The following is a 16,465-nucleotide window of genomic DNA, read 5'->3' as shown; positions in this document are numbered from 1 at the left end:
AGATCATTTTGGATTCCATGGAAATATTGGAACATGTGAGGCAATACTGACCCTACAACTTATCTTAGAAGCTAGATTAAGAAAAGGCAAACCTACATTTATAGCATTTGTAGACTTAGAGAAAGCTTTTGACAATGTTGATTGGAATACACTCTTTGAAACTCTGAAGGCAGTGGCAGGCGTAAAATACAGGTAGCAAAAGGCTATTTACAATTTGTACAGAAACCAGATGGCAGTTCTAAGAGTCGAGGGGCACGAAATGGATGCAGTGGTTGGGACGGGAGTGGGACAGGATTGTAGCCTCTCCCCGATGTTATTCAATCTGTATATTGAGCAAGCAGTAAAGGAAAGAAAAGAAAAATTCGTAGTAGGAATTAAAATCCGTGGAGAAGAAATAAAAACTTTGAGGTTCGCCAATGACATTGTAATTCTGTCAGAGACAGCAAAGGACTTGGAAGGAATGGAGAGTGTCTTGAAAGGAGGGTATAAGATGAACATCAACAAAAACAAACCAAAGATAATGGAATGTAGTCGAGTTAACTCGTGTGATGCTGAGGGAATTAGATTAGGAAATGAGACACGTAAAGAAGTAGTAAAGGAGTTTTGCTATTTGGGGAGCAAAATAACTGATGGTGGTTGAAGTAGAGAGGATATAAAATGTAGACTGCCAATGGCAAGGAAAGCATTTCTGAAGAAGAGAAGTTTGTTAACTTCGAGTATAGATTTAAGTGTCAGGAGGTCGTTTCTGGAAGTATTTGTATGGAGGTGAAACATGGATGATAAATAGTTTGGACAATAAGAGACTAGAAGCTTTCGAAATGTGGTGCTACAGAAGAATGCCTGAAGATTAGATGGGTATATCACATAACTAATGAGGTGGTGTTGAATAGAATTGGGGAGAAGAGGAGTTAGTGGCACAACTTGACTAGAAGAAGGGTTGTTAGGACCTGTTCTGAGGCATCAAGGGATCACCAATTTAGTATTGGGGGGTAAAAATCGTAGAGGGAGACCAAGAGATGAATACACTGAGCAAATTTGGAAAGATGTAGGTTGCGGTAGGTACTGGGAAATGAAGAAGCTTGCACAGGATAGAGTAGCATGGAGAGCTGCATCAAACCAGTCTCAGGACTGAAGACCACAACAACAACAACAACAATCCTGCCCTCATTCACTCTTCTGTTCAGTATCATCCTTATTTGTGAGGAAACAACAAGGCTCAAAGTGTTTCATGAAGAAGTTTAAGAGCCGGCCGGAGTGGCCGTGCGGTTCTGGGCGCTACAGTCTGCAGCCGAGCGACCGCTATGGTCGCAGGTTCGAATCCTGCCTCGGGCATGGATGTGTGTGATGTCCGTAGGTTAGTTAGGTTTAATTAGTTCTAAGTTCTAGGCGACTGATGACCTCAGAAGTTAAGTCGCATAGTGCTCAGAGCCAAGAAGTTTAAGAAGGAGTTAAATTATTTTCCAGGGCTATCTGCTTTCGAATTTCTCCCTAGGATTCATCCCACAATTTCTCTTTAAGCACTGTGATCAAATCATTGTTTATGATTCTGCAGTAAAAACTTTTCTTCTATGATTTGTACCATTAGTATATTTAATTGTTAAAGTTGACAATCATGATTAGATAGACCACTGACTATTGATTTTACAGCAAAACCATTGCAGGTTGTTGGAAGTGAAAACACTTTTACAATAGCTTTGCACTATGTCCTTCAGTCATCATAGGGAATTTTACTCTAGATCGTAATCCGAAGCTGGACATCAACAATGCTAGATGCCCTCTGTCAGTACTATCTGAGAGAAAATCAACTCTAAAATCTCAATGAATTATTCTCGCATTAAGTGTCCATAACCATATTAAAACTGTTTCTAGTTGCCTTATCAAAACTATGATACTTTCTTCTGGTGGCCAGTAATCTGTCAATACTACAGACATGTGTATTTTATGGTTCACACATATAGCACAGCATTCAAAAACCTGTCTGACGCAACATTCCTTGATTTGAAGGGCCCGTCTCTTTGCATTTACAGCTACTCCCCATTTCTTCTTTGGGGTTTTACAGTAGTATGCTATTAGCTCGTGTCCATTAATGTGTGTTTATTCCATTCCATGTGATGTTCTGATATGCACAAGGTTGCTGAAATTTCATCTCTCCTGTCATTTTCCTTTAGGGGTATCTGAAGTTCATGCTTTATAATCAAGAGGCACCCAGAATTTTGATGGACAAAACTAAAAGTAATTTATTTCCTTTGTTTTGTCTAATCTTCAGTATTTTGTTGTGTTGGAAGCTGTTTCATTTATAAATGTGTTTTGGATTAATTTACCCCAAAAGAAGGCCTAGAGAACACATTGGAATTTATTTGGATAAGATGGATACTGTTTTGGTCACATTGGATGTTTCTGGTAGTTAGCTGTGCAAGTAACTTGTTGCCGAAAACATTCACATGCAAACAATGGCATGTGAGGGGCAGTGTGTCAGTCACATGCGAATGATCTTATAGCTGGGAAGTTTTTGAAGTTTTGCATTAACTCACTGCGCAGAACACATCATCCTGGGCTTCTCATATTGCTCACATGATTTCTTGAGAAATCTATGTTATGAATGACAAGTGGCATTTCTGATCTTAACACAGTACTGAGCTGTAGCACATTCAAATCATATAAAATGTATCTTGAAACAGGAATGTACACTTTGAAAACTAACATACACAAATAGAAATACACAAGCAGAAAATGTGGTTAGCTGAGTAACAACCAACAAAAAATAATCCAGTGCACATTTATTTAAAAACTTTCAAACAGTACATCTTGCTTTCTTAAGACAAGATAGTGTTTCATACATGATTATATTTAAGTACTCATTGATACACCGAAAGAATACAAAAGTGACTTATTTAAATTTTCCGAGGAAATTCATGGTTGTGGTACGTGTAGATGTTGTTTATTCACACAGATTATTCTTAACACTGAATATATGTAACACGAAACAGTCAGTGACAAAAACACAAAACAGATGTCACTTGCAAATTTATTGCCTCACTTAAAGGCACATTGAGGCTGGAGTAATGATTTTTATAGTATTTCATCCAAGTCAGCAGACATATCTATGTTCATGTAAGCACTTTACCTAAAGTGTGCAGCCCAAGTGAAAATAATATGTAATAAAATATGTTGTATACCTTATATGAAATTAAATTTCTGTAGTAGCATAAATAATAAAATGTGAGAATACTGAGTTTCAGCTATTATGCTTTGGTGAAACTAAATACAGTAATATCAGTGTCAGTTATTGGTCACGATAGTGTCATATAGTAGCAATATAAATGTATATTTTTACTGTGTAGAGTTCATTACAAAAATACTAAATTTTGACATCAACATATTACTGAAAACATAACTTTCAGTTGATATTTCATATAATGTCTGTGCTGAATCATACATACGTCCTCATCTGTATTGCATCATTCCAGAAAAAGAAACAATAAGTTCCTCAACATTTACTTCTTGAAATCAGTTTATTAGGCTATTCGTCTGAGAAAAGTGTCACTTCAAATGTTTCCTAAACATTGTTCTTACAAATAAATTTATTTATTTGATGGCAAATAATTACTTTTTTAGAATTCCTAACATTCACATTTCAAATGAAGAAATGAATATGGTGTCAATATAAGAGACACTATTTCTTTAAATGTATATCACAGTTTCATATATACTGAAGAATAGTTTTGACTTTGTAGGCTAAAATTTTAGTGACAGAAGTTACATACATTGGCAGCAAATAATACAACAGCCGTGGAAAAATGTTTAAGTTTAAGCTATAGATGGCACACATCTGGAAGCCCACAATATTGACAGTAAGCAGGGAATGTTAAATAATGAAATTTTGCCACATTTCATTTCATTTAGTAAACTTCACACCTTATAAATGAAGAGAAGAGCACTGTATGTCAGCACAGGCATCCTTACTGTCATGGAGAAATGTTCACAGTATAGCTGTGATTTTAAATAAAATAATTAAAAATTATGCTTGACATACAGAGATTTCTTCTGAAATCCATCATAAATTTTCTACATTCATTTTACATAAATGAAGGTATTAACGCCATTACAAATGTATGAGATCAATATAACTCATTGAAGGAAACTTCAAATGTGTATTTGTATGCATACTCTGGATACATAGAACAGCAGTCTTTTTCTTAGTAGGAAAGCTGTAATCTGATTTTATGTAATAACTATTTTAGCAGTATTAAACTCAGTATACTTCTTCAGCTTGCCACATTATAGTCAATGTAGAACTATGAGTTAAAACTTTTAGCCAGTGTATTTCTCTCCTTAGAAAATAATTGCATTTTTTGCTTTCAAAATTTATTACCAGTAAATTAAAAGTTCAGTGTGTTTGTTTTTTCAAATCTGCACATGACTTGCCAAAAGGACAAATGAGTAACCATAAAGATTAGTTGCATTATGTGCCATTTCAATTCTTTGAAAATAGTTCAGTGCTTGGATGCAGCAACTCTTCAGAGAGCACAATCACCTGCTCATATTGTAATGCTATAAAATTTACCTTAATTTCTTCATAAAAATACACATATAAGTACTTAATACTTCTTCTCTTACTGCTGACAATTTCTTACACACATTGCTTTAACTCTTAAGCATTTTCAAGTAGTAGGAAACATCCTCATGTATATCATTTCTTTTTAATTTGCATTTGTATCACTGTAACAGAGATTTACTTTCCTTTACTGGATACAAGAAAATCATGTTATAACCTCTTACATTTTTAACAGTAAAACCAAACTTTCATAGAAGATTTTACACAGTAATGGAAGCAGAAAACAAGCTCTTTCATACACCTTTAATACTATATTCCTTGTAAAACCTGATGACATAGTGTCTTGCATATTGTTCACTTGTATTATTCTATCAGATTTCAGTTTCCCCAGAATGCACTTGACTCTCAAACCACTCTTACATAATCTTCTTGCTGTTTTATAAAGATTGTAGCTTTCAAGTCTTTCAAAGCAGTTTATGAGAAGTGTTTAGAGTGATGTCTTTTTGTGGATGGAAACCGAGGAACTATAACACTTGATAGTGAAACTATCTTTTATTCTTTTTTGTAGAAACAAAAAAGAGGATTCATTTTTTACTTCAGTCATTAGTCATTCATACAGGAGCCAATGCAGTCTTTTCTGTTGCTCCAAATGATGGTGATTTTACAAAGTCACTAAACTGTGTAGTGTCATAAGTAGGGACATATTTGTAATGACAAGGTTCACATTTAGACTGCCTGTCCCCACTAGTATAGCGAGGTGGTGCAAAAGAATCTCTGTGCACATAATTATTATATGCAGAACTGGGACACGATTTCAGACTGCCTAGTTTGTATTGCTTCTTTCTGTAACACTGCCACATTAGGTAGAATGCCATTACAGCAACCAGGAAAAATAGTAGTCCAATAATAATGCTGTATGTTCTCTCATCAAATAATGGTCCTTCTGCAGGTGCTCTTCCAGATGCATGATCTGTGAAAGAATTAACAATGTTATTTTTGTGAGTTTGTCCAGAATAGCAGAATAAATCAGATAAACTGCACTGACATTAAATTACTATTAAGGTAGCTTCATGCTTTAGACAAGTGTATGATATTTGGAACTCCAAGGCTAAAAAATGATTCTCCTGGGGCAACAACAAAACAACAATAAAAAACATTAACTGTTTGTATTATAGGAACTTTTATGACACTAAATATTAATCAGTGAACCTTATAAAACTGAATTTTGAAAGCTGAAAATTTAAATCTAAAAAGTGTAATGGGCAATTAAAACACCTCTGTATAACTAAAACACAAGAGATGAATCATTGCCAACACATGTAGAATTCAACTGAATTCAATCTGTATCTTTAGCAGCAAGGTTTCCTTTTCTGAAAATGAAAATATTCAGTGAGTCAGTAGAGTTTGTGAAAGTATAGAACCACTTATAAGTAATGGTCAAGAGGCTTAAGTGTTCCTTCACCATCTGCAAGTAGGATGTGATTATCAAGTGTGGAAGTAGGCAGTAATACAATGGAAAGGAAAATTACTGATGCCCAGGAATATTCTTGGGATGATCAAAATTTGTGGTATGGAAACGTATGACTTTTTTTTTCCCCAGATCGAAGTTGCAGTTATGTTTTGGTAGAGTCACCTTTCTGGTCACTAGACTCTGAGTTATGTTTTTCTAGAGAGTAGATTATGCTAAAAATAAACATTTTTTACAGGTTTCTTCTGTGATTTTGTATTTAATCCTTAAATAAATAAACACAACATAACTAGTGGCTAAATTTAAACATTTTAAATTATGGCATGTTACAGAGGCTTTGCTTCATCATTAGTTTGGGTTTTTAGCTTATCAGCAGTCCTCACAATAGGCCTGAGGTGTGATTCTGCAGGGTGTGCAAAATATGCATTTACAGATGCCATATCTTTAAATGCAGAATTGACTGGAAGTCCTGAGGTGTAAAATCTGATGAATGTGATGGGTTGTCCAAGTCACAAATCAGATACTTTAATTTTCCCTTTGCTAAAGGATCTTCGTTAACAGGTTCATACTCCTGATGAGAGATTTTCTTCATTTTGCAATACAGGCATCTTTTCACATTATTTGTTGTGTTGGTCCATATTATTTGCCAGTTATTACCATCTGACATGTAGTCAATGAGAAAAATAATTTTTATAGCCATAAAACACTGCCAGATTCGATCAACTCGGACTTTTTATAGTGCAGAGCCACTGAATACCACCCACTGAACTGAATGCTATTCTGCTCTTCCATTTCTGACCTGAAATGATTGATTCACATCTCATTTGCAGTGACAAATAGGTGTGCATAACTCTGCTGTATTCTTTTGTAAATGATCCAAATATTTACGAGAAATTCATTTCCACTTTTGCTTTGTCACTCAACAAATGTGACACTACCTCTCTCTCAGTGAAATGTTCAAGTAAAATGTATCTCACTCTTTCTTTTAATAAGTACATAAGTATTTTGCCTTTAAAACACACACACACACACACACACACACACTTAACACTACATTGTGATGAACTCACAATGACTGCAGTTCGGCAGATAGCCTGTGGCCTGGGGTTGTGTTGGGTGGGATGGGTAGAGGAAGAAAAGAGGTGGGAAGTGGGAGGGAAGGCAGGTGAAGGCAGAGCAGGAATGTGGGAGGGAAAGGCAGCAGATGTGCAGGATAGGAATGCAGGAGAGAGAGGAAGCAGGGTGCTCGAGTTCAATGGGTGCTTCACAACCTGCGCCATCTGGAGTCTTCTCTCCCACACCAGCTTTTCTGAACTGCATAGATGGGAGTTATCCTTTGAACACATCCTTTGTTCCCTTAATCCTCCCGGCCTCAGTCTCTGTGAACACACTGCATCATACCCTCTATCCAACAGTCCTCTGTGCTGCATCTTCTCCCAATCCACTTTGCCATGTCATTGCAATCATGCACTACACAATGTCTTCAGCTCTGGTGCCCATGTGACACATTCCTACTCCGTGCACCTGCTTCTTCTCTCTCCCACACTCCTGTATTGGACACCTGAGCTGCCAGCTGCTCTTCCCCAATCCTCCCTCCCACCTCTCGTCTGTTTACTCCTGTACCCACCCCAACTGATGCAACCTCTCACCCCAGACTACCTGCTGAACTGCAGACACTGTGTGTTCAGCTGGCTCAATGTATCATACAACAATTTAGTCATGGTATCAGTCAGTTCACTAAGTAATCTAGGGAGGTATTGAATCTTGCAGAATATGTTGTTGGGTACTGAAATATTCACTCTAAGTTTTCACACTCCTTTTTCAGCGAATATGCTTGTAATTGAAATGTCAGTCTTCAAAAAACTATGTGAAATATCTATGCTTATCCAAGGTCACAAAATTTGTATTATAGTCTTATGTGTAGCAAATAGAACAATGTTTGTTGACAAACCATGATCACAATCATGTTTGAAATATGCAATAATCCAAACCAATAGATTGCAAAACAATTTAAATAACAATAGCACTCAATCCAGTTTGATAATGACCACAATGTTTGGGGGAAACTAGAAAGCTGTCCTAACTAAAGGATATTAAACAACAGAAATTAAATTAAAAACATAATTTGCAAATATATTCACTTATTAAAAGTAACCACCTTTTCAAAATTTAGTGTTCATTGGGAAGCTTACGTTACAGAGGATCAAGAATGCATTTTATTCCTTGCCAGTATCACTGGATAGCAATTTTATCAAAATATGAAACATTTAAATTGCATCATAATTCACATTTTCAAAATATGCCTTGTGGCATAACACGGTGGTTCTACCTCATCTCCCATATTTCATTTCCTGCTGATAACTAGGTTTTTTTTCTTTACTCTAATTCTGCTATAATTTCAATACTGTTTTGAAGGAACTAGCCATTAATGGCTTCTGTGCTAAAATACTAGTAGTTTTGTTGTGATGGTGAGTAAGGTAGGCAGTGGTATATAGTATATAGTGGGTATATAGTGATGTAGATATGTATGTGTGTATGTATAAATGTATGTTATGCTGATATATAGGTGAATTCTCCTTAAGATGACTAATCAATGTTTTACATAGTCAGTTAATGGCTCATAACGAAATACAGCCTTATAAAAGGCTTCCATGTTCAATATGTGAAAACATGATAACTCCTTCGTACAGCATGTAAATGAAGTTGTCATTGTGGATCTTCAAATGTCTCAGAAGCCATATGAGACATGTGATGCTAAGTGTTTAAAATGTGATGGACTTCTGTCTGTTCTGTCTCTCTAGCTCTTAAGGCAGCATGATGTTCTGCATCTCAGTTCTGGCTGATTTGAGAATGCTCCGAGGTTTGTTGGGTTCAAGTAACTTTCACTATTTGAGCTCTCTTACAACTCTGTGCTGAATCAGACTTATGTTTGTGAGGCAGGTCATAAAATAAATAATATTAATATGTTTCTTAGGGTCTTGGCTGCTAAATAGTTTTAAATATGGTTCACAAACTTAGCATAGGATTTTATTATTATATCTCCGCAGTATTTCATGGGAAAAACTGTCCAGCTTTGCCAGTTGGTGTAGCAATTCTTTTTAAATTTTCAGAAACAGTTTGAAAGCTTATGAGTATGAACTGTGTCAGTTGCATTACAAGTGGTTCTGTATGCAGAAATGTGCACACCAGAAACTGTGCAACTCAAGATCCTCGATGTTTAATAACTTCTGAGTGATTTCTATAACATAAATTAATGAATGTCTTTACTAAACTGTGTTATGATTTACAACTGGCATGGGAAGCTATTGTCATCAAAATTAATTATTGTTGGACAGGATACATATTGACTTAATTGAACAACCACAGTGTGTTTTTCTCTGATAAATTACTACGGGATTGTGCTAAGTGTGAATTGTGACTTTTTCATAGGAATTTGAACTGTTTTTGTGCCTCAATAGAACAGTTAACTTTGCCACTGTAATTGTATGTGCTGGTCTGGTTCAGTGTGCTAGTATAATTTTCATAGTTGATAAACTGTTCCCATTCCTATTAATCAAACTTTGTGAAGAATAAATGCGTGTTTAACAGAATCTAAATGGTGACAGTATGTACAATTTTGAGCAAATGCTATTCTGCACTCATTTATACTTCCAGCATTGTGGTGATCAAAAGTGGTGCTGCCAAGGAGAGACTGTATCAGATCAGTAGCATTACAACCTTATTGGTATTCTTGATCACACCTGAATTCATTTTAGACTTCTATAAATTTAACTTAATAAACAACACTTGAAAAGTCCCTCTAAAGAGAAAAGTGATGTTTAAAATATAAACACTATACATTGTAATTCCATAAATAGCATCCACTATGAAACTATGAAATTTATTCATGACAATCTTAGAAATCTGATACATTTGTATCACAAATATTGTGCACTTTTAATCAGTTGTGTAAGGAGGTCAAAATTTATTTGAAATTTGCTGAGTGCCAGACATTTTTTGAAGCTGTGGCACTGACAGGCATTTTGTTTATTGCTGAAATGTTGAGCTGATGTGTTTTCTGATGTGCTCTCCTATGATAAGTGTGATGCACTGATGTCAGCTACTGTGCTATGTTTTGTTATTCTGAACTGGCATTACTCTTCTCATGAATAAATGCAGATTATAAACTAATACATGTGGCTACTGGTTTTATTTGAAATTTCACATGAACCAATTAAAATAAGCTGTTTGTAGAAAGCTGAACCTGAGATGCTTAGTGACACAGTTTCAACATCAAGGAGGTTAATGCAAAGAAAGATAATAAGTTATTACTTGAATGCACTATAGTTTTCAAACAAATTTGAATTTTTTTTGTACTGACATCACGTGATGAGTGATAGCAACCATGAATTCTTGCAGAGAACTGTGAGTTCTCTCTAGCCCCCCCCCTCCCCCCCACCTTCCCTCCCTCCCTCCCTCCCTCTCTCTCTCTCTCTCTCTCTCTCTCTCTCTCTCTCTTTCGGTGTGTGTGTGTGTGTGTGTGTGTGTGTGTGTGCACCATGTAATGGTGAATTAAATAGAAAATGAACTGGCATATGTTACTTACAAACCTGCTACGGTTCAGGTAGAATAGTAATAATACCAGAGTAGCCAGGACAAGGCAAGAAAGTAGGAAAATATGACACACCCAAAATGTAAGGTGCGCCATGAAAATATGACTGCCTTCTTACAACAGCAAACATTCTTTCCCACACAAAAGCAAATATAATTGTATCATAGAGGAATAAAATTCCATTTCTAAATATCTAGATAACAAACAAGAATAATGCTGAAGTATAAATGAAAATCTTTGATACTTTATTTAGGGCAATAATATATAGACCATTAATTTGTTTTTTTACCTTCACATGTAGAACAGCAGTCTGATCTTGCAACCATGTTTGGGCATTTCTCTGAGCAGGTCTGTCTAATGCAAAATCTTTCTCCATTCAGGCATTCACATTTGTTACAGTCATCTTCATCCCACTTCTCTCCAGATTTATATGTTATGTTTCCAACAGTGCAGCTGCTTGATATGCCTTTATCTGTAGGAATTAAAGTAATTGGCTTAAAATAGATGACTACATAATATAACTGATCTCAGTTTTACAGCTCGAGATAGTTTTTCTGTAGAAAATCTAAAGAGTGTGAGACAAAAGCAACATACAGAATTTTCTTGTAATTGCTAAAGTGAATGGATAGGTGAAGAAAACTTATAGAAAGATTTGGAGATCAAAGCTCGCAGAGTCAATTAAATGAAAGAAAACTCACCAAGACAAACTGGACAGCACTGGTTTTTAATCAATACTGATATCTCACATTGTGTTTCAGGACATTTTTCAGAGAAGCATTCTGTCTTTCCATCATTGCAGATACAGCTGCTGCAACTGTGTTCTCTCCATGATTCACCATGAGCTCTTCTGTGTGTGACACATGCTTCTTTATCTTCCACTGATGGTAATGTGAAATTAGGACAGGATGGACAGCATCTGTCACGGTGAAAGACAGGCTGCAAACATGGTGTTGGTGGGCACTCTTCAGCTTTGCACATAACCTGGCCAGAGTGGCAAAGACATCTTGTGCATGTATTCAGTGACCAGATTTCTCCTTCCAAGTGGAATAAACCATCAACAGAGAAGCATCCAGTAGTTGGTTGATGCTGTGGTTGTTCCTCTGCATTATCTGAAAGTGTTCAATGGATTAAACTTTATAATCCTGTATTAACCACATCAAACATGCGTTCTCCAGTTTATAGAAACAGTTGAGATACTCATGTATGCACAAAATTTTTATGGTTAGTTACTATATCTTATAATATTCAGATGTATTGAGTCTTATGCAATTCATATCTCTTATGTTACAATGTATATTAAGTGTTATACAATTCATATAAGGGATGTTGCCAACAAACTTATGATATTTAAAGATATGAATGAAAAATGTTAGATTAGAGGAATAACTGAAATATGAGTTGAAAAGGTAAAGGAGGGAACGAAATGGACAGGCTGTAATTTATTGACAGAAAATCAATAAAAAGCGAAATACCACATACTACACTTTTCAAAAGAGCATCCATATGCTCAAGAAGAAAGATTTTTCTTTGCAAGAAAGAAAAACCATCTCATTGCAAGCATAGCTAGCTCTGAAAGGACAAATCTTCTGAGATCCTTTATGAGAGTGGTCATGTCATGAAGTTTTATAAATATTACTTAACCCAGCAATAGACATTCCATTGATAGCTTTTATTTAGAACAAGTGATATGCCACAGTGGGCCTCATTAACAAAAAAGATATAGTAAGTATATCTCAATACGGGTTTAACTGAGGACTGACAAACAAATGTATTGCATCTTTCATAAGAAATCACTTACAGAAGGTCAAAGCTATGTACAAAGACAAGCAACTGAAATCATTAAATGAAATTCTATCTGAAAGTACAGGGTGGTGCAAGAAAAACCAGCCCCGAGTACAGCCTGCTCATTAGTTACGCACAAACTGTTGCCTGCCATGAGGAGATACAACAACAAACAGTTTAAAATGCAACATTTAGATAATGAAGAAATAACAAATAAGCTAATACTATTGTTGTATCTGCTAGTGGCGAGCAACAATTTGTGCGTAATTGGAAAGCAGTCTGTACTGAGGACCTGTTTCACATGCACAATGCTGTATAACAGTTAAGTAAGGTGTGCCTCAGGGCTAAGTACTGAGACCTCTGCTATTTCTCTTGTATATCAATTTGAAGATGTCAGCTGTACTACCAAAAGGGAATAATACAGCACAGTACATAAAGGTGTGAGTTTTGCTACTGAACAACTCAGAAAACGATCTATAAACAACAGACTAACTGTCAACACTAAAACCACTGTTTCCATTAACTTCTGCACCACACAAAACATAAACCCCTCTCAACCACTACTAACAACAAATAAGTAACCAATGGAAACTAACATTGAATTCAAATTCTTGGATCTATGGTTATAAGATAACCTGAAATGGAATATACATATTGATCAGGTAAATGCTAAAATAAGTATCACACTAGCTACTTTGCTCTGAATGTATCACAAGTCAGAAAACAGTAGAAGGTGCATACTGTTCATACATACAGGCTCATGTACGATATGGCCTCACAGTTTGGTCCCTTTAACCCCATCAATCCCATTACCGCATAATTCTGGGATAATTCTCCAGCTGCTTTTGGCAGAAGAGAACCATGAGGACCATTAATGGAAGCAAAACTAGAGACTCTTGCGTATCTTTTTTCAGAAAGTTTGAAATCTTAACATTGTTCTGAGACTGTAAAATTCTTTAAAAACTACATAGTGCCAATGGAATGCAGTCTAAAGAAAAACAGTGACATTCACAAATATTAGACTACGATAAACTGAAACACACATGTGTTACATGCTTTTACACAACTTCATCAAAAGGGACAATTTCACATGGGCCTTCAGCTGATCAATAAGCTTGCCACAAGCATAAAGTCTATTGAAGATAAGACACAATTTTATAAAGCTATGAAGTCTTATTTACTAAGTCAATGTTTTTACTTTTTAAGTTCTATACACAGATGTTCCACATCCTGGAGGACCTCCTCACTACGGATCAATTGGAATGAAAGTAAATCTAATCTAATCTAATCAGTAAATATGGTGGTTATGATTAAGTGCAACACATGAACTACTGAGTGAAAATACCATAATCTATTGAATGTAATTATTAACATAATTTTGGATTAGATTGGATTGGATTGCTGCGGTTAAAGGTACCAAACTATGAGGCTATCAGCCCTTCCATATTATATGTATCAAGCCAGGATGAGTCTTTCGAGAGGAAGGACACAGATGACAAATACTGAGGAATCTGATTTAACTGAGAATCCACAAAACCAAGAGACAGGAGCAAGCAGATATAAGAGAGAGGTAAGAGGATGTAGGTGAGTGAGTTGCTCCACCCAGAAAGCAGCTGGAAGCCCCTGGGACATCTTATGCAATGTAAGGTTCTCACTCTATTACCACAAGAAAACTAGCATGTGGACAAGATGATAATGTACATTAAATGTATTTGCAGTTGCAAATACGGACAACTATCAGCTGTATAATGGAATGACAACAATGAAAATTTGTACCAGACAGGGACTCAAACCTGTATTTTCCGCTTATCATGAGCAGATGCACCTCAGACATTGCAGAATCATAAGATGATAACACTTCAGGAAAATGAACAATGATGATGGACAGTAAACCAACAAAAGATGTAAAACAATAAGAATAATTAGAAAAGGTGGGAAGGGCAGGAGCTAGACTGGCCACCAACCAAGGGCAGCCCTGGGACACATGGGTCAGAGCATGCACTGGGGCATCCTTCCAATCCCTCCAGTAGCCCAGAAGGCAAATGTGCCCAGCTTCACAGAGGGGAATAGGAACCAACTTTACAGGTAAACATAAAACTTGATCAGATGCTTTGAAGCTGTCCACTAGCACCAGAGGCAGCATGTCAGCAAGTTTAATGCTTTGCTATAAGGCGGCCAAATTAAGGCTCTAGTAGGATGTGGGCCACTGTCAGGCAGACACATCAACAATGGGGTGGATCCTAACATCAGAGGACGTAGCCATGGGTCAATCAAGTATGGCCAAAGCAAAGCTGTTGGAGAATGGTAGATTTGCTGTGAGAAGCACAAAGGGAAGATTGCTGCATGGTTGTGGTCCTGTTTATTGTTGATGGTTTGTTTGGAGAAACCAGGGCACACCAATCTGTGTTCCAGGTCTCTAGCAACTGATGGCTTAGGGTCTACTGAAGTTTTGGTTCTGGTATACCCATCTCCAAGTCAGCATCCTGGTAGCCAACTTGGCCAACCAGTCAACATGTTTATTTCCTGGGATACCAACATGAACTGGGTTCCAGACAAAGGCAAATGGCTGTCCAGCTTGATGAAGGTAAGAGAGGATATCCAGGACAGCCACTACCAATGGGTATTGAGGCTAGCACTGGTCGATAGCTTGAAGACTATTCAGGGAGTCACTGCCTATCGAGAATATCTTGCTGGTGCAAGAACACATTTGACTGAGGGCTTTAGCAATGGCCACCAATTCTGCATAGAACACACGGCATTCATTTAGCATCTTGCATGCATATAGGAAAAACTGGTTTGTCTGTCCACCATAGAGCCATCAATGTATACCACTTCTGAACATGGAAATGAATCAAGTGTGGCCAGAAACAGGTGGAGAAAGACCATTGGATCAACAAAGTCATTCAGTCCAAAGGGTGGATCGAGACAGAGTCAAGGACAGGGTATACACTATGGGGGCATATGTGATTGCTCCCTGACAAGAGGCGACAATAGGAGAAGTTGGACACACCAACTGTGACTAGTCCTGGGGCTGCTTTGTGGGTGGTGGATCTCCCTAACAGGAGAAATGGCATGATACTTCAGGTGCTCAAGGAAGCAGTGAATGTGTACCCATATTGAGCAGCAGTTGCTGGTACCTGATCTGTAGTGGAGGGACCCCAGTCTCTGTGAGCAGGCTGTTCACTGGGCTGATCAGAAAGGCACCTGTCACAAGTAGAACCCCACAATGGTGTACTGAGTTCACCATCTACAAAGCCGAAGGTGATTCTGATCCATTTGCCAGATTTTCATAAGATCAGACAGGATCAGAGCTCTGCAACAGTGTGGAGTGGTCTGCACCACAGCTGGTGTTACTGAGGCAGCAAAGAGTATTAGAGCATGACAAGCACTTTCATTTAAAGTGGTAAAGATGGTGAAGCCATATCAACCAGGTCTCAAAAAGTGATAAAACTCCATCACATTGAGAAATTGGCTGTTGAGGTACAGTACTGGTTGTGGATGGACAATACAGTGGTGACAGATGTGTGTAATGCATATATTGGGGGCTGAAAACCCAAAACCATTGTAAGAAGCCAGGGCTGCAACTTTCATATGGCATCCTGCAATCAGCCTTCAGCAATACCCACAGTGGAGGAGCAATAGTAAATGCAAAAATCAACATCGTACAGTGAGGGTGACAATGTGACGCCACAGTTGCAGCTAGGCCATTGATAGCCACTAGAAAAAAGGACACACTCAGAACTGGGCCCTGCATGATCCCATTCTCTTATATATGGGAGATACTGTGGGAAGCACCAACCTGAACCCAGGAAGTACAGTTGCATCAAGAAGTTCTGGACTAAAAAAGGGTAACAAGGATGTGACAATGCCTTGTGGTGTCATAAGCCGTCTGCTAATAACAAAAGACATTGACTGTGTTGACACCAGGCAAAAGCTGATCAGTTCACAGACTCCAAGCAGACTAAAATTGTCAGCAGTAGAACAGCCTTGAGGAAAACCACTCTGGGACAGAGCCAAACAACCTCGAGACTCAAGGTACCAACACAACCACCAGCTGTCTTTCGAGCAA

The 16,465-nt window shown here is 37.3% G+C and overlaps 1 protein-coding gene across 1 annotated transcript in view; it reads right to left on the bottom strand.

Annotated features, from left to right (window-relative positions):
* Positions 1-2,760: 2,760 nt before the first annotated feature.
* The window catches only part of LOC126235338 (cysteine-rich motor neuron 1 protein-like), a 139,856-nt gene continuing 126,151 nt past the window's right edge, over positions 2,761-16,465 (bottom strand). The window contains exons 12-14 of the mRNA XM_049944060.1: positions 11,313-11,723; positions 10,904-11,086; positions 2,761-5,525 (exon numbers count right to left, since the gene is read on the bottom strand). Coding sequence (XP_049800017.1) covers positions 5,167-5,525; positions 10,904-11,086; positions 11,313-11,723 — 953 coding nt within the window. The 3' untranslated portion in view covers positions 2,761-5,166. The remainder of the gene's footprint in view (positions 5,526-10,903; positions 11,087-11,312; positions 11,724-16,465) is intronic.

Source organism: Schistocerca nitens, chromosome 2 (genome assembly GCF_023898315.1).
Source record: "Schistocerca nitens isolate TAMUIC-IGC-003100 chromosome 2, iqSchNite1.1, whole genome shotgun sequence".
NCBI classification, from domain to species: Eukaryota; Metazoa; Arthropoda; class Insecta; order Orthoptera; family Acrididae; genus Schistocerca; species Schistocerca nitens.
This window is presented reverse-complemented; position numbering and strand designations above follow the sequence as displayed.